Below are 27,361 nucleotides of genomic sequence, written 5' to 3'. Positions count from 1 at the left end.
GCCCGAGCAGCGCTGGACACTGGTAACAATGGCCACAGGTTAAGAGCAAACTAATTACCAGAGAAACCACACACACGAGGACCAGCTCATCTATAGGATTTTATGTCTCCATAGAATACATAAAGTTAATGACAACCCGACTGGTTACAGCATCCAAAGCAGGGTACAAGTCTCCACCAGTAGTTTAAAAATTGCTTTCAGTTCTTTTTATCAAATAAGCGTAGTAATAAGGGAGCTATTTTACAGAGAGCAAGCAGCAGCGTACAATCTTGGTTTCAAGAAAGAGAAACGTAATACAAAGTGAAAATAAACCTCAGCTATTGACAGCCACCACTACTCTTCATGTATTAATTTGTCCATAAGACATGGAAATCAAAACCTATCAGACTGACTGCTTCCACTGAAGGGAACTGTGATGAATTTTCCATTAGCAGAAAAATCAGTAGTAGAGCAACTTTCTTCAAAGAAGGAACACCACCAGCCATTCATGTTGCGTTCTAGGATGTAGTGATACTAAGATTACACTGGAAGGACAAGTTCTCCAGGACTGAAAAAGAAAAAATTCTTAATTTGATCTGTATAGTTCGTTATATCCATTGTGCTCTTGAAACATTTATGTTGCAGGGATCTTCGGCAACCCAAATTCATCCACCAATACGCCATCCTGTAAGAAAGAAAAAGAAGCAACAGGTTAACAATCCTCCACCAACCAGAACATGACAGTTTCCTTACAAATTCTATAAAGTGATGTATCTGTAACATCTGTGTGTGACAGCTGGGATCAAAGTAATAGCATCAGTGTTCTTTCTCACTATGAAGCTATATTAAAGGCCCAAAAGCAGACATACAGAAGGCTTTCTTACGTTTTCAAGAATAATTAAACTAGGAGTTGTACTGGTATACTCGCAGCCTCACAATGTTAGACAGGAGTTACAAATTGCCATTTTAGCTCTTTAAAATATTATAAAGAGCATTCAGTACACTATATTCTCTCATATATAGCATCCAAAATACACCATATTCAAAATACAACCAGAAGCGAGTTTTTCTGTTCAAACTTCTAAGGATCTTAAATATTGAGTAACCAAGACAAATGTGATTAATCTAAAACGAAACAAAACAAAACAGAGTATTTTGCTTTTAAAGAGGAATGGGACTCACTTTGTTTTTTGTGTCAGTAGGAGTGACCTCTGGGATGGCTGGAGCAGACGCGGCTTCATCTAAGTAGGAATTGTCTTCATCGGCTAGAAGCTCATCACCCAATGCATCCAGTTCTGAAATTATGGTGGTTGGAAAATTATGCAAGGAATTCCTTTCGCAAAAGAAAAGTTGTTCTGACAGAGAAACAGGTTTCATACTGAATGCGTCCATCCACACTCATTCAGTATTACTTGGTCATCAGTCAGGAATACACACACACACACACACACACATAAAACACAGAGAACTTTCTTTCCTTCACTGCAGCACTGCAGATACCATTAGTCTGTATCACATCTGCCACATACTCTTGCTACCGCTCTGAAAAGACATGCAGCTTTTATGTTTAAAAACAGTTATTGAAACTTTCTATTAAAAAATACACTGAAAGTATTTAAGTAATGAAATTAAAAATCACCATATGACTGTATAATGATGTTTACATTCAATAATGCAAACATCATCCTCCTAACCTGCTTCCAAGTCATCCTCATCAATCTCTGGTGTTCCATAGCTACGGCTCAGCGCCTCCTGGACTTCATTGGCTTCTTCCATCATGTCTTCCAACTGATCTTGTATGTCCTGAAGCAAGAAACGATTTCAACTCATCCATATTTAATAGCTTTAGTTAAATTATCAGAGCTTAATCAAATTAAGATTAGTAATTCCAACAAACAAGGCAGTCTGATTTTTTTTTAATGCATAAATGAAGCAGCATGAATACAAGTCAAGAGACTAACATTCAGTACTATAGCTTGGCCTTGATTATTATTAAAATTATAATAAACATATGAGGAAGAAAAAGAGGAACCTTGAAACAACATGTCTGCAAAATCCTATTAAGTATTCTTGAGGGTAAACTGAAAACCTCTAAGAAAGTACCCAAAATGCAGCATTATCTTGAAAAGCAGAAGCATATGAAATCTACAGAAATTAAATCTACCTTCTGGAGAATAAGCACTAACCCACATTGTGCCATGGCAAAATTTAGAAGACATTTGGGCATACTATTGGCACTGTACTTGGGTACAAGTAAGGAGAAAATACTTGCCTAAAGGTTGACGACGCAGGCCATACATAAAAACAGCATAGCAAAGAGAACTTAAGGAATTCAGCACGGGCATTTGATAAGAGTTTAAGTGCAGCATACTTAAAATTCTACTTAAGAGATCTTCTGGGGTTTTTTAATGTGTTTTCTGAAGACACGGCCAGGCCTTGCAGACCTCTAGAAATTGTTTGTTTGGGGTTTGGTGGGTATTTTTTGTCAGGTTTTAGGTTTGGGTTTGGTTTTTTGTTGTTGTTGGTTGGGGTTTTTTTGTTTGTCTGTGCTTTATTCAGGCACTAGCTTGAACTGGGGAAGCAAAGGACTAGTGTGCATGTTACAACTGCAGCATGGAGGACACAACAAAAAAGCTATAGCAGGAAGTATTCACCAACATTCCCTTTCCTCAACACTTCAGCACGAGACATTACAGATTAGCCCAGCAAAGAAAACCAGTATGAGTAGGCAAATAACTGATTTTGCAGTACCAGAGAAATCAGGAAGGAATTATGATGCTGGTCTCACAAAATAGGAAGAAAACTTATCTAAACTAAAACAGTCAGTTTACCTTTAGGTTACACAGCCTACTCATCGCTATTGCAGTACATTGTTTCTGTTCTTTAACTTTTGAACTATACAAACTCACCTCAATTTGATCAATTTTGACTTGCTTGTAAGCTTTCTTCATTTCTTTCACCCCCAGTTTCATTGCATCAACCTAGAATAGAGTCAAACAACATGCTTGTATCTGATGGAGCACATATAAATTAAACAAATGCAAGATTAATATACTGGTACCGTTGTCTTTGTATCCTTCAGTGCTTGAATAGTGTAATTAGCTTGTTCCATATTAAAAGACTGCTGTGATAGATTATCCCTCTGTTGTTCATACCTGTTAAAAACAATATAAATAATGGCTTTAAAACACCACACTTTATTGCTGCAAAAATTCTTTTTTTTTTTTAATTGAAAAATCAGGGCCCAGTGACTGTAAACGGGGGAATAATTAGCACACAAGATCAGCAGGCAGACAGAAAACCCAAAACAAAGCAGTCATTCTCACATCTAACTGAACTGTTGCATTCCTTAACATAGGATATTTTAGACTGTAAAGAGTTCACAGGTATTTTGGATGATAAGAGTTCATAAAGAACAAGAAACTGAGCAAGCCTGTAGAGGTAGAATTCATCTGAGGAATATGACATACAAGACAGTACAAGCTTTGGCTCAGGCAGCATCTAAAAGATTTGTAGCTCGGGGGCTATAACATTACAGTGGAGCACCCCTGAATATTTGCCATGTTTTGTCATTCTCTCCCTTGTATTTGTTGCTGGTCACTTTCCAGGACACTGTATTAGACTAGACCTGACCACAGGATCATCTATCCTGTCCATTCTGGTTTCTTGCATAGACACAACAACCTGTGGTACATATGCTCAAGTCTTAAAGGGTATCTACAGAGAAGAGGTAAATTTCCAGTAAACCAGTCAAAGATAATTAAGTACACAATTTATAGTAACCAATTAATAACAGAAAATGAGGCATTCTCAGGAAGTTTAGGAACCAAGCATAGCTTTAATAATGAGCCGATTTAGGCCAGCTTGTCTCAGTCCAAATATATAACTCATATATAAAGGCATAAATGTGCTGACACTGTATCTGCAAGGAGATGCTTCTGAAAGGCTGGCTGGCTTGTTCAGCAGTTTTTTTTAAAGAATATTCAGAAATGAGAGCACTGGAAAGAGAAAGTGTGCCCCTCCCCCCCCCCCCCCCCAAAAAAAAAAAACAGGCTTTCATTCATCCCAAACTGAGAAAGGTTTAAACTTACATTCGCTTCTGCTTTAACACTCTCAATGCTTTCTGCTTTACTGTGTTCTGAAAGACAAAATATTGTTACATTAGGAAAAATATTTGACTACACTTGATTATATTGTTTAAACCTAATGTATGACATTGAAGTTTTCCAGAAGATTGCTCAGTTACTACTGCAAAGAGTTTAATAATAGTCACATTCAGCATTTGTAACATATTAATGATTAACCAAACAGGCTTGTATGTAAAGCTGGTAATAAAAATACTTTTAACATTTCTGGCTTTTGAATGTTTTTTTGATAAGCAGAACACAAAGTCAAACTTAGTGCATCAGAACCATCTTTCAGCAACACATTTCAATGGTCAGCAAATAATACTGCAAAAGGTACTTTAACAATACTGTTTATATATGTTGTTTATTATCATTATACATTTTATATTATATGTTGATCCCCTTTCAGAAATGGGTTTTCCTACCCCCTTTCTGCCTAGTGCAGACCTTTTTATTTTAGCTGATGAACAAAACAGCCTTTCTACCAGATTTAGTTCAGGTAACGAAGGAAGAAGGGAAGCAAGTTACTTCAGAGTGAGGAATTATATTACATTTTTGAATAAATAAAAACCAATGAAAACACTGTTCAAAGATACATGTCTAATAAAAATAACCCTGTAGGATCTTACATCTCGTCAGTAGGGCAAGGTGCAATTCTAAGGACCTAATGAACTGGCTAAATCACCCTGCTACATGACAAGCAGTGTGAGTCACATCCTCTTATGCTTAAATCCCACAGAATATTCATACCTTTGCAGGCCCCTCTCTCATCTTCTTCATTTGATCCTTATACTTCACAAGTTCTGCATCAAGCCTAGCAATTTTCTTGTCAATTGACTCAGCTCTGCTATCCACCTTTAACACAAACAAAAAAAAAATTAATTAAGGCTTTATTCAGGAATTGGACAATAAGAGAACAGCCTCAGTCTTATTATGCTTCTAACTGAATTGTTTCTTCACTCAGTGTTTTTTAAACAGTTTATGAAGTTTGCAGAGAATCCAAAACCAGAATCAAATGAAACACCTTCTAGAAGGAGCACAAGAAACATTCTGAGATTGCAGGAAGCTCTGCCATTGTAACAAGTTCTCACATTTTGACATAATCCCTTGCACACTCACTGAAGTCACAGTCTCTATTCAGGAATTTCTGATAACATACAGTGCCAGGGACTAAACCTTTTTTCAAAGGTGCCTAACTTCTTTGTCGGAAAGACACTTTTCCCATCACTTCCCACAAAGGAACCAGGACACAGCAGTTCCACCTGGTAGCTACTCTGGATTCTTTTGTTTCTAATCCCAACATTAGCTGCATAGCTCAGTAAGAAACCCCCAGCAGTCAGCCCTAAAACAGCCTTGGTGCAAAGCATGACAGAGGTGTCATTATGGAAATATTTTAACCCTTCTGCATAAGAGGGTTAAAGATGATAACCACAGAGCCAAGCATGGTATGGACCATCTAACAGCACACACAAATTCATAAAGAACCCCCAATCAAACAGACAAAAAATTAAAGAAAGCCTCCTTAACATGAACTAACTATCACAGCATTTCTTGGAAAACCACAAAATAAAGCTTCTTAACTCCTCACGGAGCCTCTCTAGGGATTAGAATATAATGACAGTCCAATTATAGCGTGAGACCAATCAGTGCAAATTTACAATTCTGACTTGCTAGAAGTGTGGCTAAACAAGTATAATTATGCAGATTTTCATCTGGGTGTCTCAGTGATCCTTCCAAATCTCTGTTGTCTGACAGCAACATGCATTTGCCAGAGGCACCCCGAGCAGAACATTTGATATAAACACTCCACACAAGACATTAAAGTGTCTGGGCACAGCTGGCATTGAAAAAAAGAAATGTGTTAAGCTTTCTATTTTGTCAAATATTGTACTAATAGCAAGAAAATGAGATATTTGTGATTTTAAAACTCTTGCAGGTTCAAAGCGTAGCCCTTCCTCAAGATGTCATCAGCTAAATGCATCTTTGAGGTCAGCCTCCTCTCCAGGGGAAAGCCAGTTATTTGGCTTATTTATATAATGATTCTTTTAAGCAGTACTAGCAGGAAACGGAGACAGATCCTCCTCCATCGATTAACTGCATTAAGTATTTCCCACACACATTGAACAGGACCTCAGATCTTAAAAATGCGAATGGACAGAAAATGGGAAAATGGATCAAATTTATCCAAAAGAAAAATCAGAGTGTATTATGACCTGAAGAGCCGCTTTCTTTTATTCACAGATAAGGCATATCAACATACATTCCATTGCTACAGAAGGGCCCCAATTCAAACAAAAGAAAGGGATGGTGGTATCCCAAATACCTATGAAGCAAAATTGCAGTTTATTTCAGTAAATAACAACAAGTAAAAAAAATAGCAGCACATATCAGATTGAATTTTAACATTGTTGTCACAACTATCAGCCAATTGTTCCTATGTTCCCTACTTACTAGTCTGAAAAAAATAACATAAAATTGGAGTGTTCTGTCGAAGAAGAAAAAAAACAATGCAAATGCAGCAGTTCCTGATGCATCCTTCCTCCTACCATCCTCAGGATGGCTTTGAGTCATCTGATTGTGCTCAGCTAGCAAGGACTGAAAGAAGTCTGCCACGTGGTGCAGTGTTGAGGCAGGCACAGCGAGCAGAAACTGCAAGGGGGAGTGGGTACATACTCATGGAGATTAAGTGGGGAGACAGGAGGGCATCACCCTGGCAAACTCGATAGTAACCAGCCATCAAAGCAAAACAGGGAGAAATGTTCCCTGGGCTTCACTAAACACTTCAGATTAGTGATTCCACAGAACCAGCTCTTAAAATACAAAAACCTTGAATCGTTTAGCTACCTTAAGGTGATGCTTATTCTCTTTTACAACAGGAAAAGAAAGTGTATCGTGTTCTGATCTTATTGGGTTCAGTTGTACTGCTTTTGCAGGGAAGAACATCCAAAACACAGGCACAGAGTTGTCTCTGCTTTTGGCAAACAGTAACTATGAACATTAAGCACCGCTTGCCAAATACAGTAATTCCTACCTGCCATTTCATGGCTTATTACTATTTAGGTAACATGGCAAGAGATTTCACAAAGCGTGTAATGCTTTGTTGTCCTGGGTTCAGCAGTAGCAGTCATTTTTCTCCTTCTTGGTAGCTGGTGCAGTGCAGTGTTTTGACTTTCGGCCTGGGAACAGAGCTGATAATAATGATGTTTTGGTTTGGCCAAGGACTTTGTGAGGCTCATGCTCTGCCAGGGAGGAGGGGAAGCCAGGAGGAAGCAGAGACAGGACACCTGACCTAAACTAGCCAAAGAGGTATTCCATACCACAGCGCGTCATGCCCAGGATGTAACTGGGAGTTAGCCGGAAGGGCTGGGACTGCAGGGTTGGAGGAGGTATCGGTTGGAGCTTGGTCAGGCCTGGGGGGTGAGTTATCGGTTGGCTGGTGCTGAGGTGTTGTATTCTCTTCCATTGTTATTTCCTTTATCATTATTATTATTGGTGGTAGCAGTGGCGATTTGTGTTATACCTTAGTTACTAAACTGTTCTTATCTCAACCCATGGGAGTTGCATTCTTTTTGACTCTCCCCTCCGTCCCGCCGGGAGCAGGGGGAGGGCAAGAAGTGGGGGGAAGTGAGTGAACAAATTGCCTGACTGGGTTTAAACCACGATATTTGTACAATAAAAAGTTTGACTCTCAAAAGGTACAACAAAATGTGTCTAAGACTTAAAACAACACAGAAGTGACATCACTTGAGTCTCCGAACTGTAGAATTTAACACAGTAAAGAAACAACGCAAGTTTCTTTAATGTCTCACGCAACTCTATTCAATAATAATTCCCATGCGATGTAAGAAAAATATCTAATGATATCTCTAGCCCTCTAGCAGGACTTACACTAGAGACTTCACTGTTGTGAAAATGAACTGAAAGTACAGCAAGCCTTTCACAAATCAGATTGATTATTTTATGTAAATTGGCTCAAAAATTTAACTCATCAACTTTGAATTTGCAAAAGTATGTTTCTCCCCACACTTACTAGTGTACAGCTTACACTGCTGAAATGGCAAATTTAAGTACTAATAACAGCATCTTGGGTGGATTTTGGAGTTCTAGCCATCCACTAAAGCATTTCCTGCTAATAGCGGGAAAGCCCTAATTTTTGAGCACGATTTATTTACTGTTCTAACTAAACAGGCTTAGAGGTATGTTTAGGCTTAATACTGCTAAAAAGCAATATGGATTCTTTGCCAATAATGTACTGGGAAAAACACTATGACCACTTCTCTCCCTGTCCCAGCCACTGGCATATGCAGGAGGCTGACGTGCACAGGTTTGTCCAGGTAGTACTGACAAATATTAGGTGTTTGACTTAGGTCTCTTCACTGGATAGCAAATTAATCTTCTGGGAGGAAAATCATGATTTTCCGAAGAAACTTCCTGTTGTCAGGTTCCAGACAACGCTCAGTTTTGGGCGCTCACCCTCACATTCACCCTCCATTTAAACCACAACCCTTACCAACCTTTCACCTGACTTTGCTAACCACTGACACAAATACTCAGGATCTCCGTGTTCTTTCTTCACCTTTTAAAATTGGTTTACAACAGAAAGAGCCGTAAAAACACACCAGTTTTCTTCACAAGCTTAAAAGCCAAGAAAAGGCTGTAAAACTACAAGATTAACCTTCTTAAAACCGTTCCTCAACGTTCTTTTCAGGCAGGCAAACCTTACAGCAGCTGTCGTGTTCTACCATGTTTCCTCAGCATTTCTTTCTTGGTCTGGGCTTAACCATCCCTCTGTTCACACCTTCACCACTGACCCTATGGCAAGCTCATGCATAGCAGACAGAACAATTCTCATCAGACAGTGGGATCTGCCCTCCGGCCTCCTAGCCTGGACAAAGAGCCTGGTTTCCTTGCTCCGGTCATTGACTTCATGTAGGTTGGCATAGGGGAGTCAGCTAGTGCAATCAAGGCAGTGATTGCCAATAATATGGGGTTCAACAAGGCAAAGTGCTGGGTCTTGCACTCGGGCCAACACAACCCTATTCAATGCTGCAGGCTTGAGAAGAGTGGCTGGAAAGCCGCTTGGTGGAAAAGGACCTGGAGGTGCTGACGGATGGAGCTGAACATGAGCCATCTTGTGCCCAGGTGGGCAAGAAGACCAACAGCATCTTAACCTGTATCAGCAACAGTGTGGCCAGCAGGGCCGGGGCAGTGATCATCCATCCTGCTGTACTCAGCACTGGTGAGGCTGCACCTCAAACCCTGTGTTCAGTTCTGGGTCCCTCCCTACAAGAGACATTTGAGGTGCTGGAGCAGGTCCAGAGAAGGGCAACGAAGCTGGTGAAGGGTCTGGAGCACAAGTCTGATGAGGAACAGCTGAGGGAACTGAGGTTGTTCAGCCTGGAGAAGGCTCGGGGGAGGGGGGGCATATTACTCTCTACAACTGCCTGCAAGGAGGTTTTAGTGAGGTTGGGGCTGGCCTCTTCTCCCAAGTTAACAAGTGTCAGGACAAGAGATAATGGTCTCAAGCTGTGCCAGGGGAGGTTTAGACTGGATATCGGGAAAAATTTCCTCACAGAGAGGGTGCTCAGGCATTGGAACAGGCTGCCCAGGGCAGTGGAGTCACCATCCCTGGAAGCGTCGACAAGCCGTGTAGATGAAGCCCTCAGTGATACGGTTTAGTGGTGGTGGTCATGGCAGTCCTGGGGTAATGGCTGGACTTGACGATCTTAAAGGTTTTTTCCATCCTGTCAGACTGCAATCAGTGCACACACCGCACCAAAGCACAGGCACATTCACTGTATTACACACACAAGAGCCGCGCTCCCACACACACAGCCGGGAACACACCCGCACTTCCGCGTGCCGACGGCATAGACACGCAGTGACCCGCGGACGGAGCTCTGCGCACACGTACACACACACACACACACACACACACGTACACACACACACACACACACACACACACACACACACACGAGCGGAGCCGCGGCCCGCCGGGCTCACACCGCCTGAGCTGCCGGGCCGCCCCGCTGCTGCCAGGCCTACGGCCGGCTGCGTCCGCCCGGGGAAGGCACTCACCGTGCCGATGCAGTCGGTGAGGCTGGGCGGAGGCGCCTTCGGCTTCGCTTTGCCGAAGAAGCGGTTCATGGCGGCGGCGCGTCGGTCTCCTGCTCCCGGTCCCGGTAAACAGCAGCAGCGATACCCACCGACCCGGAAGCCGACAGCCAGCCGGGCACGGCACGCCACGCCCCGGTACCGCCCCGCAGGCATCACGTGCACAGGCCAGAACTTCCGCGCTGTGCGTAGCAGGAGACGCCTCTAATCGCGGCACAGGCGGTTGCCGGGCTTACGCCAGCTCTTCGGAACCGCTGTCAGCGCCTAGAGAAACACCCTTTAAGTTACATCAGCAGTGACGTTTTACTGATTTTCTAATATAAAGGAATTGTAGTTGGAGAATCTTCCCTCCAAGATCAAGTTTATCTGAGCTGTTACAAAGTAACAGCACGAACAGACGTGAAACAGAAGCACATAGTAGTTGGTTTATTTCATTTATTTTTGTGTTAAGAACACGTGGGGTTTGCAGTCTTTTTTTGTACAGATGTTACTGAGGACCTAACATATCTTTAGGCTTCACCCACTGATCAAACTGGTCTGATGTGAGGAATCCCAGCTTTATAGCAGCTTCTTTTAACGTCGTCCCTTCTTTGTGTGCAGTTTTGGCAATCTTAGCTGCTTTATCATATCCTGTAACAAAACAAAACAAAGCAGTTAGCCATGCACAGTTTCACAAAATTTAGAGGTGAGAAGAAAGTGGGACACTTGGCCTATGGAGAATTAATTTGCAGGACACAGCCACTGCTGCTTAACTCAATTTGTACTAAATGTGCACCAAATGTAACGTGCAAAATCATGATACCGCAAGCTATTTCAGTGTAACGTTCTGGTAAGTTTCTGAGCCTTAAACCTACCTATATGTGGGTTCAGTGCTGTTACCAGCATCAGAGATTCATTCATCAGTTTGTTGATCCTGTCTGTATTAGCTTGGATTCCAACTACACAGTTGTCCGTAAAAGACACACAAACATCTCCGAGAAGTCTTGCAGAGTTTAAAACGTTCTTAATCTAACAACAACAACAAAACAAAAGAAATACCAGGTATTACATTCAGTCAGTAACAGGTGCACAGTCTGGTGTGTTTGTTCATAGCCAGTGACCCCCTGCAATACCCAATTCTTTAGCAAGCCTTTTGTAAAAAACGAGTGGCTGCAGGGTGTAAGCTCAGCCCACTCTCATTTAAAGGGTTCCTGAGAAGCATTCAGTGGTAGAACTAAACGTGCATGAAGATGACCACAGTACGTATAATCATTTTCTTCACAAATAACCAAGTAAAACCTACGTGAAAGCATTTGATTCATTGTTATTTCCCTTTCCAAGTACTGATCAAGAGAAGATATCTAACGATATAAAGTACAATAATGTCTGGCATTAGTCACCTACTTTGACAAGTCATCTATTTTGACAATCCATAAGATGCATTCTTGGTTTCTTTTTTGGGGAGGGATCTCTATCTCTTATGTGTATCTTATGTGTATCTCTTGGCTGTTCATGATTCCTCCCTCCCGCTTCAAAACCAGATGCTATATGCTTAGAAGAAATATGCCCTGACTGGCAGAAAAAAAAAAAAAAAAAAAAAAAAAGACATTACCCTGAGCAGGCACAGTAAGTTAGAGACAAATACTGATTCTATTGTAAAATTTCAGTTTTCTTTCAGTCATTTCCAACTAACATAATAAAAATGCCGTATCAGTCAGTATAGACTGTGCAGAATAATAACATAACATGCTGCTTCCTTTGTGCCTCTTACTTCTAACAATACAACAGAATCTTAAAAACCTTCCTTTTATTACTATTTTCTGCAAGTCACCTTAATTCTTTTTAAACTATTATCTCTACCCTAACTTCTGTGCTATTCCTTTAACAGTCTATATATAGTTATCCACAATCTTCTGATTTGATGCTTTTGTTTATATTCTCTCCCTCAATTTCTCCTGTTCATTTTTCCTTCTTGGTTTTAAGGGAGCAAAACAACCAACCAAACCAAAAGTACATAGCCCAAAGAAGAAAATAGGAATTACAACTTGGTGTCAAAACATGCAGATTTCAGTACAAGGTGATTTGTAACACTCAATTAACTTGACTGTTTTTAAATTAAACGTACAGAAGCAGCAATTATGTCTCTTGGCGTATCGTCCTCACGCTGTAGAAGGCAGAAGTACTGAAGTCTAATTATTTACAATTTTACATGACTCAGTTGCCAAAGACCTGTAATCCTTTGGTAGTCGGCAGTAACAAAGCTTAGTAACAGATAGTTGTTAAAGAAAAAAAAAAAAATCCTCATTTTTAGCTGAGACGCCAAATTCTCTTTGGCTTTGGACAAAATTTTGTCTCAGCTTGTGCTCCTCTCTCCCTGCTTCCTTTGATGATAAGCAGACATTGTTAAGATAAAAGCTTATCTGCATAAAGTAGTTTCACGTTAGAAAGATCACCACTTCCCTGTCAAAATAACAGGGACTTGCCATACAAAGGAATAAATCTTGTTTGCACAGCTCATTAGCTTCTCTGGTGCTTGTATTGACCAAATATTCACTGAGGTTTTTTTCCTACAAATTATCTGATTGTACAAACAATGACTTTAAAAACTCCTAGATATTTAAAACTTCAAGAACTTACCATCATGGGCTTAAAAACATTCAGTTCAAAGTGTCCGTTGCTACCTCCTACAGTAACAGCAACATGGTTTCCCATAACTTGAGCTGCCACCATGGTTACAGCTTCACACTGGGTAGGGTTCACTTTTCCTAGTTGCAGAAAGGAGAGAAAAAGGTTACCCAAGAAGAAGCAGTGGAAGGGAAGAAACAAACAAAACCAAAACACACAAGCAAACAAAACCAACAACCAGTTGCATTTCCTCATTTACCAAATCACATTCAACAGAAGATGTTTTGTAGGAGGTAGCATCCTACTCATGTCTATCTGTGCACCACAGAAATAATTTCCATAAATGATATTAACTGTACAATTCCAATAATTCAGCTAAGATTTTTAAAATAACTATGGTTGCTTTAGCAATTCACCAAGATTTTGAGAGCTGGACCAAACGTGCATGAGCTAAACTGCTGTTCATTACCAACATTCTTAACAGATTAACAACACATTAAAAACTGTCTTTACTTGTGCAAGTGGGCATTTCTGGTAAATCACTACTAAATCTCAATTTAGGAAAAGTATTCCTAATCTGTTAGAATTACTTTGTAATAAAATTAGTACACTATCTTTACTTTGCAGGAAAAAAAAAAGGGGGGGGCAAAACAACACAAAACAAAAACCAAACACACAAAACCCCCCAATTTAGAATGGGCTCCTAATAAGGAAGGGTTTTTTAATAGCTGATGTCATTTCTAGAAATAATCCTAATAAGAACATTATCTGCTTTTTTTAAAGCCAGATATGCTCACAACCTGTTTTATAATTTATCATAAAGGAAAAACATATTTTTGATGTAAAATATTCATATATGCATACTTTTTTAGGAGAGAGTAAAGAATGATTACTAATATTCCTTCCTTATCAACCCATACAATGGCATCATTGCCACTGTATATCATATTATGTGTATATCATATGGCAGAAAGGAAAATATGAGTATGTAATAATAATCATGGTAGGAAGTAAAGATAGAAGTCAGTTTACATCACAATATTGCTACAATTCATAAATTAGATCATTTAAAGCTTGTTTCAGAAAAGCCTTTACATAAAAATCATAGAGATCTTGCAATTCTAAAAGAAGGTTTTGAGAAGTATGCTTGTATTAATAGAGACATATGCTTACAGATAATGCTCACCCCCACATACTGGCCAACACACAGCTGTGCAAACAAGGATTTTTATGAACACCAGCTTTCGTAAAATACGGCAGAAGATAAAAACTGACAGAATTGTTGAATCATAGACTTATTGATGTGTGATGGCATTTGATAAATAAGAGTTAGTAGTCCAAATCAAAAGAAACATGCAAGGTTTCTCTGTACCTGGCATGATGCTGCTTCCTGGTTCATTTTCAGGCAGGATGAGTTCTCCTAGTCCAGAACGTGGTCCAGAACCCAGGAAACGAATATCATTAGCTATTTTCATCAGACTACATGCCACTGTGTTCATAGCTCCGCTGAGTTCAACCAGAGCATCATGAGCCGCAAGAGCTTCAAACTTATTTGGAGCAGTGACAAAAGGCAAACCTACAGGGGGGAAGGGGAAATATTAAGCAGTGAGGCACATGAACTAGATAATCAAACACATAATTAGCTTCATTTGAAAATAATAACAGTCAGATCATCTCTCCTCTCTAGACCTTTCCTCAAAAACATTGCTTAAACAGATTAATACAATGTAAAAGTCACTAAAATACACAAGAATACGAAATTTGAGCATCTACGCACAACAAAATTTCAAAGATTTCACAGTGTTGCATACTAAGCCTCGCTTTCCCACTGCAGTATTTTATGAATGTCAGTAATCTCTTACAGGTTAGCCCAAATTTAATTTCTCCTGTTAAATCAAAGTTAGATTCTTTAGACCGTCAAGTGCTATGATGCTTTCTCTCTGTTATGACAATGAGGTTTTTACAGCACAGCGCAGACATTAGGATAAAGCAGGTCACAATGGAATTAGGTCCTTAAAGGAAAAAAAAAGGCATTCAAGTATCAGCACTGGAAGGGAACAACAAACCAGACAGAACATGTGAAAGCTGATTCAGACTCAGAAGCATGCCTGAAACCGCTGCCAACAACAAGAGCACAGACTCAACAGAAGCAACAGCTCTGCTGACATTAATTAAATGCCTGAGATTTAAGGCTAGGTTCCATAATGAAAAACATGTCTTCAGGGCTTTGCCCTGGAAGAAAAGTCAGTAGAATGCTATTAGTGGTAATGGACATCTCTAAAGACTAACTGTGGGTTGGACTTTGTGCCTGCAAAACTCCTGGTCTGAGCTTACATTACCAGTTCAAAGAAGAGCAGCATAACACCATGATTTCTAGTGTTTTGCAATACCTGCTAAACACCAAATCCCACCCAATGTGCATGGGCTTCCAAATTGCATAGCTGCCTTCTCAGTTGCAGAGATCATTCTACACTTTTCCTTTTGTCCTTGCCAATAAACTTGCCTATAAGAACATATGGAACTTCGTAAGTCTGCCTTACTTGTTTTAAACTAGTACAGCTTTCCCATGCAGTACACCTAACATGCGTTAACATGGGGGAGCTTCCTAACCACCAATAGCTTCTTCAAGCACAAAAACCAAGCCCTGTACTGCTGCCAACAGCTGTTGTTTATGACAAGTTACTTCTGCCCTCTCAGGGTGCAAGGAAGTCTTGATTCTCTACAAGACAGAGAATAATAGATCCATTAAAACAAAAATACCATTGATAAGCAGTTTCAGCAACTTTAAATGACAGACACACGCATTCATTTTGGGGGCATTTTAAAAACATACTGTGATGCCAAAGATCTGGTTTATAGATCAAAAAACTCAATGGCTCTGTAAATTAAGTTTCAATGTCTATAAAAATAGCATAAAAAAATCAGACAGCTAACTTTTTGATATGAAAAACATAGTGGCTTTGGGAGGGTTTTTCCCCTTCTTTTGTGCCAAGTCACTGTAAATTAGCAGAGCCAGAGGAGCAAAGATCAAGACAGAGCTTTATAGCTGGACTAATAATAGAAGCCTGAAACTGTATCCATAAGCCTCACTCAGAAAAACATGGTAATTTCAGTCACTTTCAATGCACCAAGTATAATTCTAAAAATACATTGCATGAAAAACCCTAAGTATAAGGCATATAACATACAGCATTAACAGAAACTTTCATGTTAAAATATAAATACAATTTGAGCTTATAAGCAGCCTGGAAACTGAAAGCATTTTGTTTCAGTTTGACTCTATGCTACATATACTGCTTTACTGATAACTGAAGTATCATTCCTCACCCGTCAGTTCAGCTACTTTAGCAGCAACTTTCTCAGCAAAACCAATCCTTGTGTTTAGTCCTGTACCAACTGCAGTCCCGCCAGCTGCCAGCTGATACACTCTTGGCATGGTTGACTCAATCCTAGCCACACCATATTTAATTTGTTGCACATAGCCACTAAATTCCTTTGAAAGAAAGGAGGACAAAATAAACCAACAAAGACAAGGACCAAGAATAAGCATTATTACTTAAGATTTTTATCATGATTGGACTAATTTCTTTACAAACCTGAAGGCACTCAACTTTACCCAAATACAGAATTTTAGCATGTTTTCATTAAGAGGTAGAGTTTGTATGTACTAGAAGACTGCTCTCACACTACAAACAATTACACAAAAACAATCTATATATATATAAATGTGTAAACAATACATCTTTCTCTTGCCTTTTATCTCAGTTGTGTACTTAGTAGGACCTGAATCCATGTTAATCAGATTAAACTAATGTTCTCAAAGGACAAATAGAGAAGCAGATCTTGGACTTTGTTCACTGAATTTTACTTAGTAAAAAACTAACTGAGCGTTCTTGGATAAATCCACAGTTTACATGGAGTTTTATCAGTTAAAGTTAATTCATTACCAAATTAATGTAATATAAACCATTCTTGCCAATATCTAATAAAAACTTGCTATCATATACATATAAAGATCATGTATTAAACATTTTCATTCAAAATACTTGCTAGTTTTGTGTGGGCAAAATCTCATTTATGTAAATTTACCAGTCAGACTACCTATCTTCTCCCTTGCATGTCATCATTAATAGAAATACCACATTGTGTTACTTGGTAATGGAACATCATTTAAAAATCATTTATATCTTACTACTGTTAGAAGCAAGACACAAGGAAAAAATGAAGAAAATTTATGTTGCAGTTATTAGAGTGCATTATCCAAACTCTGCTAAAGATGAAAATACTTAGACTGAAATTGAGCCAGTTTCCTGTGATTTATCTTAACATGCCAATTAAGGCATCCTCAAGTTTGCCTCCATTTCCTCCAATACATTTATAAGAATTTTCCAAACAAACCCATAATTTGGGATTTTACCTGTCCAAGCGTAAGTGGAACAGCATCTTGTGTGTGAGTGCGTCCTATTTTTATGATCTGGGAAAACTCTTTGGATTTCGCTTCCAGTGCATTCTGTAGCTTCTTTAGTCCAGGTAACAACACCTCATTAACCTCCTGGGCAGCAGCAATATGCATTGCTGTTGGGAAAGTGTCATTTGAACTCTGTAAAAGAAGCTCAAGAAATTTAGTTACAAGCTCTTCTTCCCCTTACTGCTAGAAGATGTACATGTATGGCTTTATTCTCTTTATTTTGTAAACAAGAAGAAACTAAGAACAAGCAACTTTGGAGTGTTCCACAAGTCAATCTGCAGGAAGACTAAAATATTCCAAATTCTAATCCAGTACCTTAAGGATAAAATCAACTTTTTATAACTATACCTACAGAAAGTTCAGTTGAGTAGATTGTTCACAACAATATGGGGGGGAGGAGAGAGGAGAGGAAGAAAAAAGAAAAATAATTACTAGGAGAAACAGGTGACGAATAGATGATTTTAAAGGAATTATAGGTGACTTTGAAACACCTATGTGTTGATTTGTTAATGTTAAATATAAATGTAAGGTGATGTTAAATGTAGTTTAGTTCCTAGGATACTGAGTAAGCATAAAAGATCAGGAAGGAATACAACCAAGTCAGTGGCCTAAACTTCAGCTACTCTGAAGGAAGTATCAAGAGTGAAATGTAATAAAATCGCTTACCACAATCCTTGGGGAAAATAAAAAAAATTAAATGGATATTTCATTTGCCAATTACAGGACTAAAACCACTATTATATTCTTTCTACATGCTCTATGCAATGTAGATACAGAGATAATAATTGCAAGTATCCAACTTTTACATGCTGGGTGTATATTTAAGACTGCTTGCAGTAGCAGTGGTTGTCACAAGGATACCTCTACCCACTACACTATGTGTGAAATTACGTCATGAATGAGTTGAAAGTTTCTGACATAAAATGCTCATGCTGTCACCAGTGAACATTTTAAAGTTCTTTTAAACTGAAAAACCCAGAAAGCTGTTGCCAAGGCTGTACACAAAACTCTGTTTTCGCCAAAATCTAAACAGTGGCTCTAAAAGAATTTCATTTAAATTCACAATTTAGAGCAAAAATACACTTTTCACATCAAAAGAAGTATAATATAAGTGTAACAACCTGGCTTTTGTTAACATGATCATTCGGATGCACTGGTTTTTTGCTTCCCAGTGTGCCTCCCATTATCTCAATGGCTCTATTGCTGATGACTTCATTGACATTCATATTGGTTTGAGTTCCAGAGCCAGTCTGCCACACCACCAACGGAAAATGATCATTTAATTTTCCTTCAGCTACCTAGAATGGAAAAAAAAGAAAAGTTGTTCTACTGGAACAACAAAAAAAAAAATTTAAAATCATAAATCTGAACACCTTATAGCTATAATTAAAATAATGTTCTCCATTATATTTGTAAATCTACACAGAACAATTGTGAATTTACACCAGAATAATTAAGAGTTTGATGTAATACCAGATATTAAAAGGGCAAAAAACTTTTGCTCTGCTTTTCAAAGATGCTGAATTCTGAAACACAAAGATATATTTAATTTCATGTTCTACCATCATAGAAAAGATTTTTAAAAGGTCTTTTAGATCTTATCTTCTCTTTCGCAAACAATGCAGATGATTTTGTAAGTCAAAAAACGTCACTCCCTTCCCAAATTTTAAAGCAACTGGGATTCTAATCCTCCTGGGTAGGACTAGAGGTAGTATGAGCTGGTTCTCCCTGCCACAGTTATTTCTCAGGTCAGTAAGATATCCCAGACAAGGGAAACATGTTAAGCAGTTTCTCAGTCAGAGCAGGCGCTTCAGGACACTGATTCAGTGTTATGTGTCTCCTTCAGTTACGAACATCCTCTGCGTGCCAGAAACATCAAGTTTTGGACAGTGCTTGTCTGTTTACAAACTCATCATCATCATGGGTATGCTGCTTTCTCCCATGAAATCAGGCTCAACAGCTGCACAGTTTCATCATGAATACTGATCACAACTATACTACAATCAGGGGCACCCAGAAGTCCATTCCTTGTGGCAAACGGTCCCCCAGAAGAGGTGTTTTTGGCAAAAATAATCTGAGATGCACATGCAGTACATAATATTTGTATAATCAGACTCTAAAATTTCTCCAGAAATAAATTTCATACAGGGAGGTTCCAGACTTCTTATACATGTAGACATTAAGTTTTGCATTAACAAAATGAGCCAGCAGATGGTTGCTGCTATCAAACACCTTCTTCATGTAAGGCATACTTTCCCTAGTACTGTCCTGGACCTGTGTGACTTTAAACTGAGAAGTGCCTAAAAAAGACTCATGACCGTCTTTACTGTGCCTCAACTGTAACTGAGTATGTTACACATATAAACAGGAGAGTCACATAGACTTAACAAGATTTGTATGTATTGACTTGCTGATTGTTCATGGAAACAGGGTCCTGATCAGCCAAAGACAGCTACAACAACTTTTATCTGCTACAGACAGGCTATGACAACTACTGTCTCAAATCAAAACAGAACAACTCTCCTGTTTGATCTATATTTTTTAGAGCCCACTGAAACTTATATGCATTTATCATTTTTTTTAATATGTATTTTAGGTAGTATCAGAATCTGTACTCAGAAGCATCACGCTACCATGCATATTAGCCTCAGAAAAGTTGAGAATGTAAAGCAGAGGATCTGTCGTCACAACTCTGAGGCTAGGTAACTATCTCCAGTTTAACAGGATACACCAGTCTTACTGGAATTGTACTTTTCAAGAAAGGATCTTAAGTATTTCCCATTTTATACAGGAGCAAAGTTCCCACCTCCAAGAGTAACTTGATTCCTTGCTGTACCTCTTCCTTTTTAAGTTATATTAGAAAGTTATTTTGGAGGTAGGGGAAAGGATGTCACTGCAGGGGTATTTTTAAAACCAAACAAACAAACCACTTTCAGAACTCATGAATCTAAGCTAAGTACTGGCACTAATTAATTTTGTGTCAGCCTCACCTCTGTGCCTGGCAAAATCATGGAGCAGATTCTCCTGGAAGGCATGCTACGGCACATGAAAAACAACAAGGTGCTTGGTGACAGCCAGCATGGCTTCATTAAGAGGAATCCTGTCTGACCAATTTGGTGGCCTTCTATGTTGGGGCTACAGAAGTGATGGACAGAGCAGAGCAGTTGATGTCATCTACCTGGACTTGTGCAAAGCATTCAACACTGTCCCCCACGACATCCTTGTCTCTAAATTGGAGAGACATCAATTTGATAGGTGGACCACTTGGTGGATAAAGAACTGGCTGGACGGCCACAGGCAGAGTTGTGGTCAACAGCTCAGTGTCTGGCTGGAGACCAGTAACGAGTGGCGCCCCTCAGGGATCGGTGTTGGGACTGATGCTGTTCAACATCTTTGTCAGCGACATGGACAGCAGACATGGATTGAGTGTGTGTTCAGCCTGGAGAAGAGAAGGCTGCATGGAGACCTCATAGCAGGCTTCCAGTACCTGAAGGGGACCTACAAGGATGCTGGAGAGAAACTCTACATCAAGGACTGTCATGGTGGGCCAGGTTGGACAGACCCTTGGACATGTTCTAGTGTAAAGCCATGATCTTAAGATCCTTTCCAACCCAAACCATTCTAGGATTCTGTAAGTAGCCTTTTAGCCACTGAAACTTCTGATCCCTCTTTAACTAGGAGATCCCTTGAAACCACAAGAAGAGCCTGAACATGTTCTGGGCTTCTCCAAAGCTCTTGGGTTTTGGGACTTACAGTGCTACAGCTGGTAGAAACAGTATTAAGCTTCTGCAAATACTGAAAGACTTTTAAGCTAGTTAGAATGAGAAAGCTCTGTAAAATAATGCTTCAAGATAAACACATCTGTCAACTTACAGAAAGCAACACGCCTGGTATTACCATACCTCAAATAATGGTCATTCACAATTCTCTGCACTTGGGTGGCATTTATCCTGAGAAAGAGGAGATGCCTCTGTGTGTCGCATCATGTCCTCTTTAGCTATAAAAGTGATACTTAAAAAACAGATTTACTAGTAAGTTTAAGTCTGAAGAGGAAATGGACTAGCAGCAAACTATTCAGATTGCAGATGCTCTTCACATTACCAAGATCCAATTGCTTAACGACTGAGGACTTCCAAAACAAAAAAAGCTTTGCTTGGCAAGTCGGACTTCATACTAGGTGAATGAACAAAGACTGTATTCCTCTCTTAGCTGTTGGGGTTTTTTTTTATACTGTTAATCTGGTAAGAGTCAACACTATGTAAGTAATGAGTAGTCCTAATAAAGGGGAAAATTACATTGTTTTTATAATTTAAGTATCAATATACATTTGAACATTCCATCATTTATGTAAATATGAGAAGTAACATAGTAAAACATATGAAGTAAATGATTTCTCAACCTGAAAACCAAAATTTAGTAACAATAAATGCCTTCCTCTAACAATTTGAGAAAAGCAGGTCGTCTTCCCCCAGCCTCCAAACTTCATGTGAAAAGCTTAACAAAAATACAATTGACAGTTCTAGTATTTTGAACTACCTCTAGTATTTGTTCCTACCTCATTAGCTGCCTTCACGATAGCATTAGCAATCTTTGGGTCAAGACCGTAATCTTGATTTACTTCAGCAGCTGCCCTCTTCAAGATGCCAAAAGCCCTTATAACTTGAACCTGTGACACAAGAATAAGTTTAAATGTATAATTTTGTGTATCAAAAAGGATTACATATGTTAAAATTAACAGAAAAGGAGGACTGGTTCAATTTCTAAGTAGTCTTTTTGAGGACATGTTTCAGCACACGGAAAGCCAGTAGATGACAAAGCACATGCACACTAATGCTCTATGCGCAGCTACATGTGGAAAAGTAGCTTCATATCAACTAATACTACACTAAATATCTTCAATTAAAAAAACTATATAATGCTATAGAAACAAACTACTCCAGTTTTTCTTCTTAAAAAAAAAAGGATAATTCCTATTCATTCTGGTTATTAAAAAAATTAAGCAACACAATAAAATAAAAGCAATTTATTTAAATACAACAAAAAATATTTCTACTGCAGCACAATATCTTGCCATGCAATTTCCAACTTTAATTAAAAGTCAAAGATGCTCATACTTTCAGCAAAAGTCTAAGAAGAAGGTATTCTCTCTCACATCCAAAACATACTTAAAAGAAGAAACTGAACACATTTGAATTACTTACTGGCATCCTTTCTGAAACACCTCCAATCTTGAAGTTCATTGTAGATCTTACAGTTTGGGCACCATAGTATTTGTCACTTGGGACCTTCAGTTCACCAAAGGTATCAAATTCTATCCTAAAAGCCTCCTGACTTGACTATAGAAAAAGGAAAAAAACAATTTCAAACACTGGTAAACAGCACATCCTTTTTGAAAGCAGACACAGCTACGAAAAATGTTCAAGAAGGGGGAAGAAAGAAGACAAAGACGTGCAGGTAGTCAAAGGTATTTTTCTAATTATATCTTCAAAGTTAAGACATTTTTCTAGTTTGAGCACTCGTCTCACTAAAAGTCACTTCTAACATCGTACAACCTAGCAGACCCACTGGTAACTGGCAGCACTGCAAGACTTAAGATCTCTAGCTTCCCACTGTAAGGAACACAACATCCTGATGAAAGACTCCGCTTCTTCTTTTGGAAGAACTTATCTTGGAATTCATGGAATTAGTTTTGTAAAAACCAAACTGAAGAACTAGCACAGTAAGAATTCAGGTACCATCCGCCCAGCCAACATACACGTAACACAATCCCTATCTGAAATCCACACTGCACATGAGACTTACGAAGAATACTGGAAAGGAGAAACTGATTAATCCAGTACCAAGGTACTGACAATTAATTATCTTCTTAAGCCTAACAAACCAGGAACGCAGTTGCCCTAGCTGTGCAATTCAAACCCTGCACCTAGGTATATTTTGTGCAATATTTATGGAAGGCAGTATTTCTGTATTATGTATAAACACCTAGCATGCATTATTATCTAACACAGCAAAAGTAAACTGATTTTAGCCAATGTACACCAACTAAAAATTAATTTTTCACTTTCTGTGAAACAACCCATTCATTTGTGATAATGTGAACACATTCACACACAGCTCTACAAAGACTGAGAGACTGGACAGGAAGCAAGAGCAGTTTCTCTTCCTCTTCCCATGCCTTGGTCAGCAAAGTCCCAATTTTCTGTGAGAAAGGTGTTCATCCTTCTCCAGAAGAGAAGACTACCTTCTTGCACAGTTTTCAGGAAGGGAAAGAAGTCTTTTTGAATTCTTAATCATACACAGAGTGAACCAATCCCAGCTCCATCAGTAAGATACATATATAAAGTGCTGAGCTCTGACAGAACCATGACCATCAGGGGCAAGTGTTTGGGAAAGCTCTATCAGAGCACTGAGTCAGCATTGCAGTGCAGCTAAAGGAAGAAAAAAAAATGTTAGGAACTATTAAGAAACACAGAGGACAGCAAAAGAAACACTGCTGGGCCACCCTGGTTCATCTACCCTCTGAAGTCTTTGTGCGGATTTGGTTCTTTCAGCGCCCCCCAGAGTTTATTACTGAAAATGGTTCAAAGAAAGGCAATAAAGCTGATGAAAGGTAGGGAGCAGCTTTCTTAAGACAACTTTTTTGTTCAGAAAAAAGCCAGCTTGGGGATTGAATTAAAACTGAGGCCAATATAAGCATCAGCAGATTGGTGATGGGTATTAGCTGCTCAATGTCTCTTCCAATACAAGAAATAGGAGCCACAACATTAGGCTAGTAGGAGTCAGGTTCAAAGCAAGGAAGAGGAAGCAGCTCTTCACACAAGTAGCAGACTGATGAAACTCCTTGTCAGCTGATGCCGAGGGTGCAAGAAGTCTGCACAAGTTCAGGGAACATGAGATAAACACTCAGAAGAAATATCTGAACAGTGGTATGCACAGACAAACCACAGAATCTGAAACCCCCCTGATGTGAAAATTAAGATTCTGGGTCAGAATACAAGGCAAGCATCATCTCTGTTTGCACAATTCCTTCTCTTCCCTAGGTGTCCACTTCTGAAATCATTCTGTTCCTCTCTTTTCTTGATCCATTCTCCTGGCTCCTTGCTTGGTAGGTCTTAGTCATCTTGGACAGAAGCACAGCTGGGTATTGGACAGAATACCCTCTCCAGCAGCACAGACTTTCTGCAGCACCCTGCCCAGGTCCGCATCACCACAGATGGCAAGCTGAAGGCAGCAGTGATGTGGGGGACATTTCCAGCATTTTTACTGTCCTGAGCGGCTTCCCAGCTGGATGGAGATACTCTGCCTTCAGGTACTCCAGGAGTTACATAATGGAGAGTTAAATTACCCATAGCCTTTTAGACAAAAAAGCTAGCAGTTGCACAATTGATTCGTCAAACTCACATTAATGCTAATGCTAACAATGATGAAACAAAGATAAACAAGATCAGTACCTCCTCATACAAGTACCTTTAAACAATGCAATCCGCCTAACTTTAAAAAATAAAAAATAAAAAAATTACTTCCCTACCCAATTCCATGTTACACACGCTCCCAAACTCAACTGAAGTTAACAGGGTGAGGTGCTTTAAATTGAATGTCATTTGCTGATTAACAGAGTAACAGGTGACATTAGGTAAAAAAGTGATATTTCTCTTACATACTAAAGTAATGAAACTAAATTCAGCATTACCTTCAGACTAACTAACAGCATGCAGAAGTCATGAGTTTTAATGTAAAAAACATGCTTCCTTAACTGCTTAGACAGAATTCACCCTCTTGAGTAGCTTTATGAGCAGAAGGCCCCAGTTTCTGTACCTAGAGCAGTTTCTGCAGTCACCCCACTCACTTAGGGAACCTGCTATAGAAGGGTACAAGAAGCACAGTTGTGTCAGCCCTATGCTCACCCACCAGTGGGCAAAGGGAGAAGCCAAAAGGAGACCTAGCAACTCTGACACAAGACAAGGTCACTTCGTTTCTGCCATAGCTACAGCAAGTCTCAGCTCAGAGCTATCCCTCACCTTTACAAAACAAGGTATGCTGTGCCCTCCAAAATCCCAAGAACCCACAGCACAGAGCTTATGTAGTTAGACAAATATAACTGTACTTTTGCCTTGTAGGGAACTAATCAGCTAAAACTGATTGCACCATAACACAGTGGAGATAGGCAAATGGCAGACCTGTTGCAATAATGCTTCCCATGGAAAATTACATTCTGATTTATGGATGCAGCAACTTGTGGATGTAAGTATTTAAATAATCATTTTTAGCATGTCAAAACCAATTCTCAAGGCCGGCAGAAAAAGGAATCTGTGCTCAGCTGCTCTCCTTTAGCAGATGAAGATTGCTTCAATTTTTTAGCACTGTTCCTCCTTTATAGTATCGAGTCACAAACTCTGAAATTTACTCTTTAGAAACCAAACCCAAGTATTTTACAACAATCAGCTAAGAAGGACCATTACGACTGGAATTCCATTTAGAATATCTTGTGCGATTTAGCTCCAAGTTAAGGCAACGCAACAGTCATACCATAGAACAACATGCACATTTGGTTGTGTCTACACATGTTCCTAAACAACTCTTGCTGCTTAAAAATCTCTGCAAACATTGTAAAGCATGGGTTTTCTGTTTTAAAAATGACTGGTACATTTTTGGTGGTCCTCTTGGAAACAGAGGCATTCAAAAGTTTTCCTGTAAGAATTCAACAGCTGCTTGAGTTCCAAGTTGACTGAGGAACATTCTGCTATAACCACTGCTGTTATTTAAACCCAAACAACTCATAATGTCTATGTACAGGCCAGGTCACACTTCTGACCAGCAAAGATCAAAAATGTATGTTTCTTCTAAGACTGCAGCCTTTCATAAATACTGGGTCTTCACCAAGTAAATGATGGCCATGAGCTATAATGCTTCTCTTGGATGATACCAAACAGAAAAATAAAAAAGGGTTCCATCTGACAAGCCAACGTTTGAGTTACATATTATGCCCTGACCCCGGTTTTCTTACACAGATTATGTTTCATTCACTATGCAGTTGATTCACTCATTGGGAAGCTTGTTCTTTTAAATGTGATTTTCTACCCCTTAATCAATATCACAAGTTAGAAACCAATGTTCCAGTTGAATTCATTAGCTAATTTCGTAAACTAATTAATTAATAAAATCCTAAACACCCCACTTTCTGCATAAAGTGCCACAGCACTAACACTTTTCCTGCTTACTTGCTCGGATGCCACCTCTCTCCTCCGCTCCTCGGCCATGCTAGCACAGCGTACTCACGCCGCAAATCTCGCCCTTTGGGCAGCGCACCCGGACGGGCAGTTGCGCGCTGCAGAATCCGGCCCGCCCCGGGAGCAACAGCCGGCGCGGGGCTGCAAATCCGGGTGCGACAGCGGGGCCGAACTGGGCCTCGGGACTACCCGAAGGCCGCGCAGCCCCAGGAGGGAACCGGCCCCAGAGCCTCCTTGGCGGAAGAGGGAAACGGCAGCGAAAGCCTGACAAGGAAGGGCGGCAGCGGCTTCCCGCTGCCGTTCGCTGCCCGCGGCCGCCGTTCCCTCAGGTGGTGCGCGCCCGCTCCCCCGCCCCGTGCGCCAAAGGGTAGCGAGCGCCGGCGGGCGCAGTGGGAGGAGCCATGTCGGCCGCTGCCGGCCGTGGCAGTTAGAGGTCACTGCTCCTCCCTCACCCCCCCCACCCCGTGCTTACCATAGTGGCGCTGGGCGGCGGGCCCCAGCGGGGGACTGCGGCGCGCGGGGGCGGCTGGCTCACGAGGAGCCCGGCGGAGCAGCCCAGGCGGCGGCAGGCGCGGAGTGAGCGGTGCATGGCCGGGGCGGCGGGGAGGAGACGGGGCTGCGAGACCGCCCCGGACGAGCGTCAAGGTGTGACGGGCGTCCATCACCGTACAGGCTCCGCCCCGCCAATCGGCTGCAGCGGGAGCACCGCCTCAGCCGCGGGAGCACCGCCTCAGCAGCGGCAACCGGCGCCTGCGCAGCGGCCCTTTCGTTCCTCCCGGCCTGAGGGGAACCCGCCTTCCTTACGCCAAAGGCGGCGCGGGGGTGGGACGGGCATCGGC

At 40.3% G+C, this 27,361-nt stretch overlaps 2 protein-coding genes across 3 annotated transcripts; both read right to left on the bottom strand.

The window, feature by feature from the left end:
• Positions 1 to 86: 86 nt before the first annotated feature.
• Positions 87 to 10,337, bottom strand: CHMP5 (charged multivesicular body protein 5). Its single transcript, XM_061449035.1, has 8 exons — positions 10,188 to 10,337; positions 4,857 to 4,961; positions 4,071 to 4,117; positions 3,041 to 3,134; positions 2,889 to 2,960; positions 1,674 to 1,782; positions 1,162 to 1,274; positions 87 to 664 (listed from the first exon to the last, which is right to left on the bottom strand). The coding sequence occupies exons 1-8, from the start codon at positions 10,254 to 10,256 to the stop codon at positions 614 to 616; spliced, it is 660 nt and encodes a 219-aa protein (XP_061305019.1). The 5' UTR covers positions 10,257 to 10,337; the 3' UTR covers positions 87 to 613.
• Positions 10,338 to 10,644: 307 nt separating this feature from the next.
• Positions 10,645 to 27,174, bottom strand: FH (fumarate hydratase). 2 transcript variants are annotated; one of them, XM_061449033.1, is made up of 10 exons: positions 26,995 to 27,174; positions 22,497 to 22,631; positions 21,851 to 21,961; positions 18,417 to 18,593; positions 17,245 to 17,427; positions 16,155 to 16,320; positions 14,200 to 14,403; positions 12,840 to 12,967; positions 11,078 to 11,231; positions 10,645 to 10,853 (listed from the first exon to the last, which is right to left on the bottom strand). In XM_061449033.1, exons 1-10 carry the CDS (start codon positions 27,109 to 27,111, stop codon positions 10,711 to 10,713), a joined length of 1,518 nt encoding a protein of 505 aa, XP_061305017.1. In that variant the 5' UTR covers positions 27,112 to 27,174; the 3' UTR covers positions 10,645 to 10,710. The 2 variants fall into 2 exon arrangements, with proteins under 2 accessions (XP_061305017.1, XP_061305018.1); XM_061449034.1 differs by lacking the exon at positions 26,995 to 27,174 and adding an exon at positions 26,514 to 26,902.
• Between the last annotated feature and the right edge of the window lie 187 nt (positions 27,175 to 27,361).

The sequence above is a fragment of the Pezoporus flaviventris genome, unplaced genomic scaffold (assembly GCF_033815535.1).
Source record: "Pezoporus flaviventris isolate CSIRO_AGI_PZ_B2104156 unplaced genomic scaffold, CSIRO_AGI_Pfla_v1 ptg000007l, whole genome shotgun sequence".
In the NCBI taxonomy this organism is placed as follows: domain Eukaryota; kingdom Metazoa; phylum Chordata; class Aves; order Psittaciformes; family Psittacidae; genus Pezoporus; species Pezoporus flaviventris.
This window is presented reverse-complemented; position numbering and strand designations above follow the sequence as displayed.

Excerpts from the sequence above, each read along its gene's own strand:
- FH (XM_061449033.1), bottom strand. The coding sequence starts at position 27,111 with ATGCACCGCTCACTCCGCGCCTGCCGCCGCCTGGGCTGCTCCGCCGGG. Across the intron at positions 12,968-14,199 it reads AGGAAGCAGCATCATGCCAG|GAAAAGTGAACCCTACCCAG; the intron begins GTACAGAGAAAC and ends TTCTGCAACTAG. Across the intron at positions 11,232-12,839 it reads ATGTTTTTAAGCCCATGATG|ATTAAGAACGTTTTAAACTC; the intron begins GTAAGTTCTTGA and ends TGTTGTTGTTAG.
- CHMP5 (XM_061449035.1), bottom strand. The coding sequence starts at position 10,256 with ATGAACCGCTTCTTCGGCAAAGCGAAGCCGAAGGCGCCTCCGCCCAGC. Across the intron at positions 4,962-10,187 it reads TCACCGACTGCATCGGCACG|GTGGATAGCAGAGCTGAGTC; the intron begins GTGAGTGCCTTC and ends TTTGTGTTAAAG. Across the intron at positions 4,118-4,856 it reads TGAGAGAGGGGCCTGCAAAG|AACACAGTAAAGCAGAAAGC; the intron begins GTATGAATATTC and ends TTTGTCTTTCAG.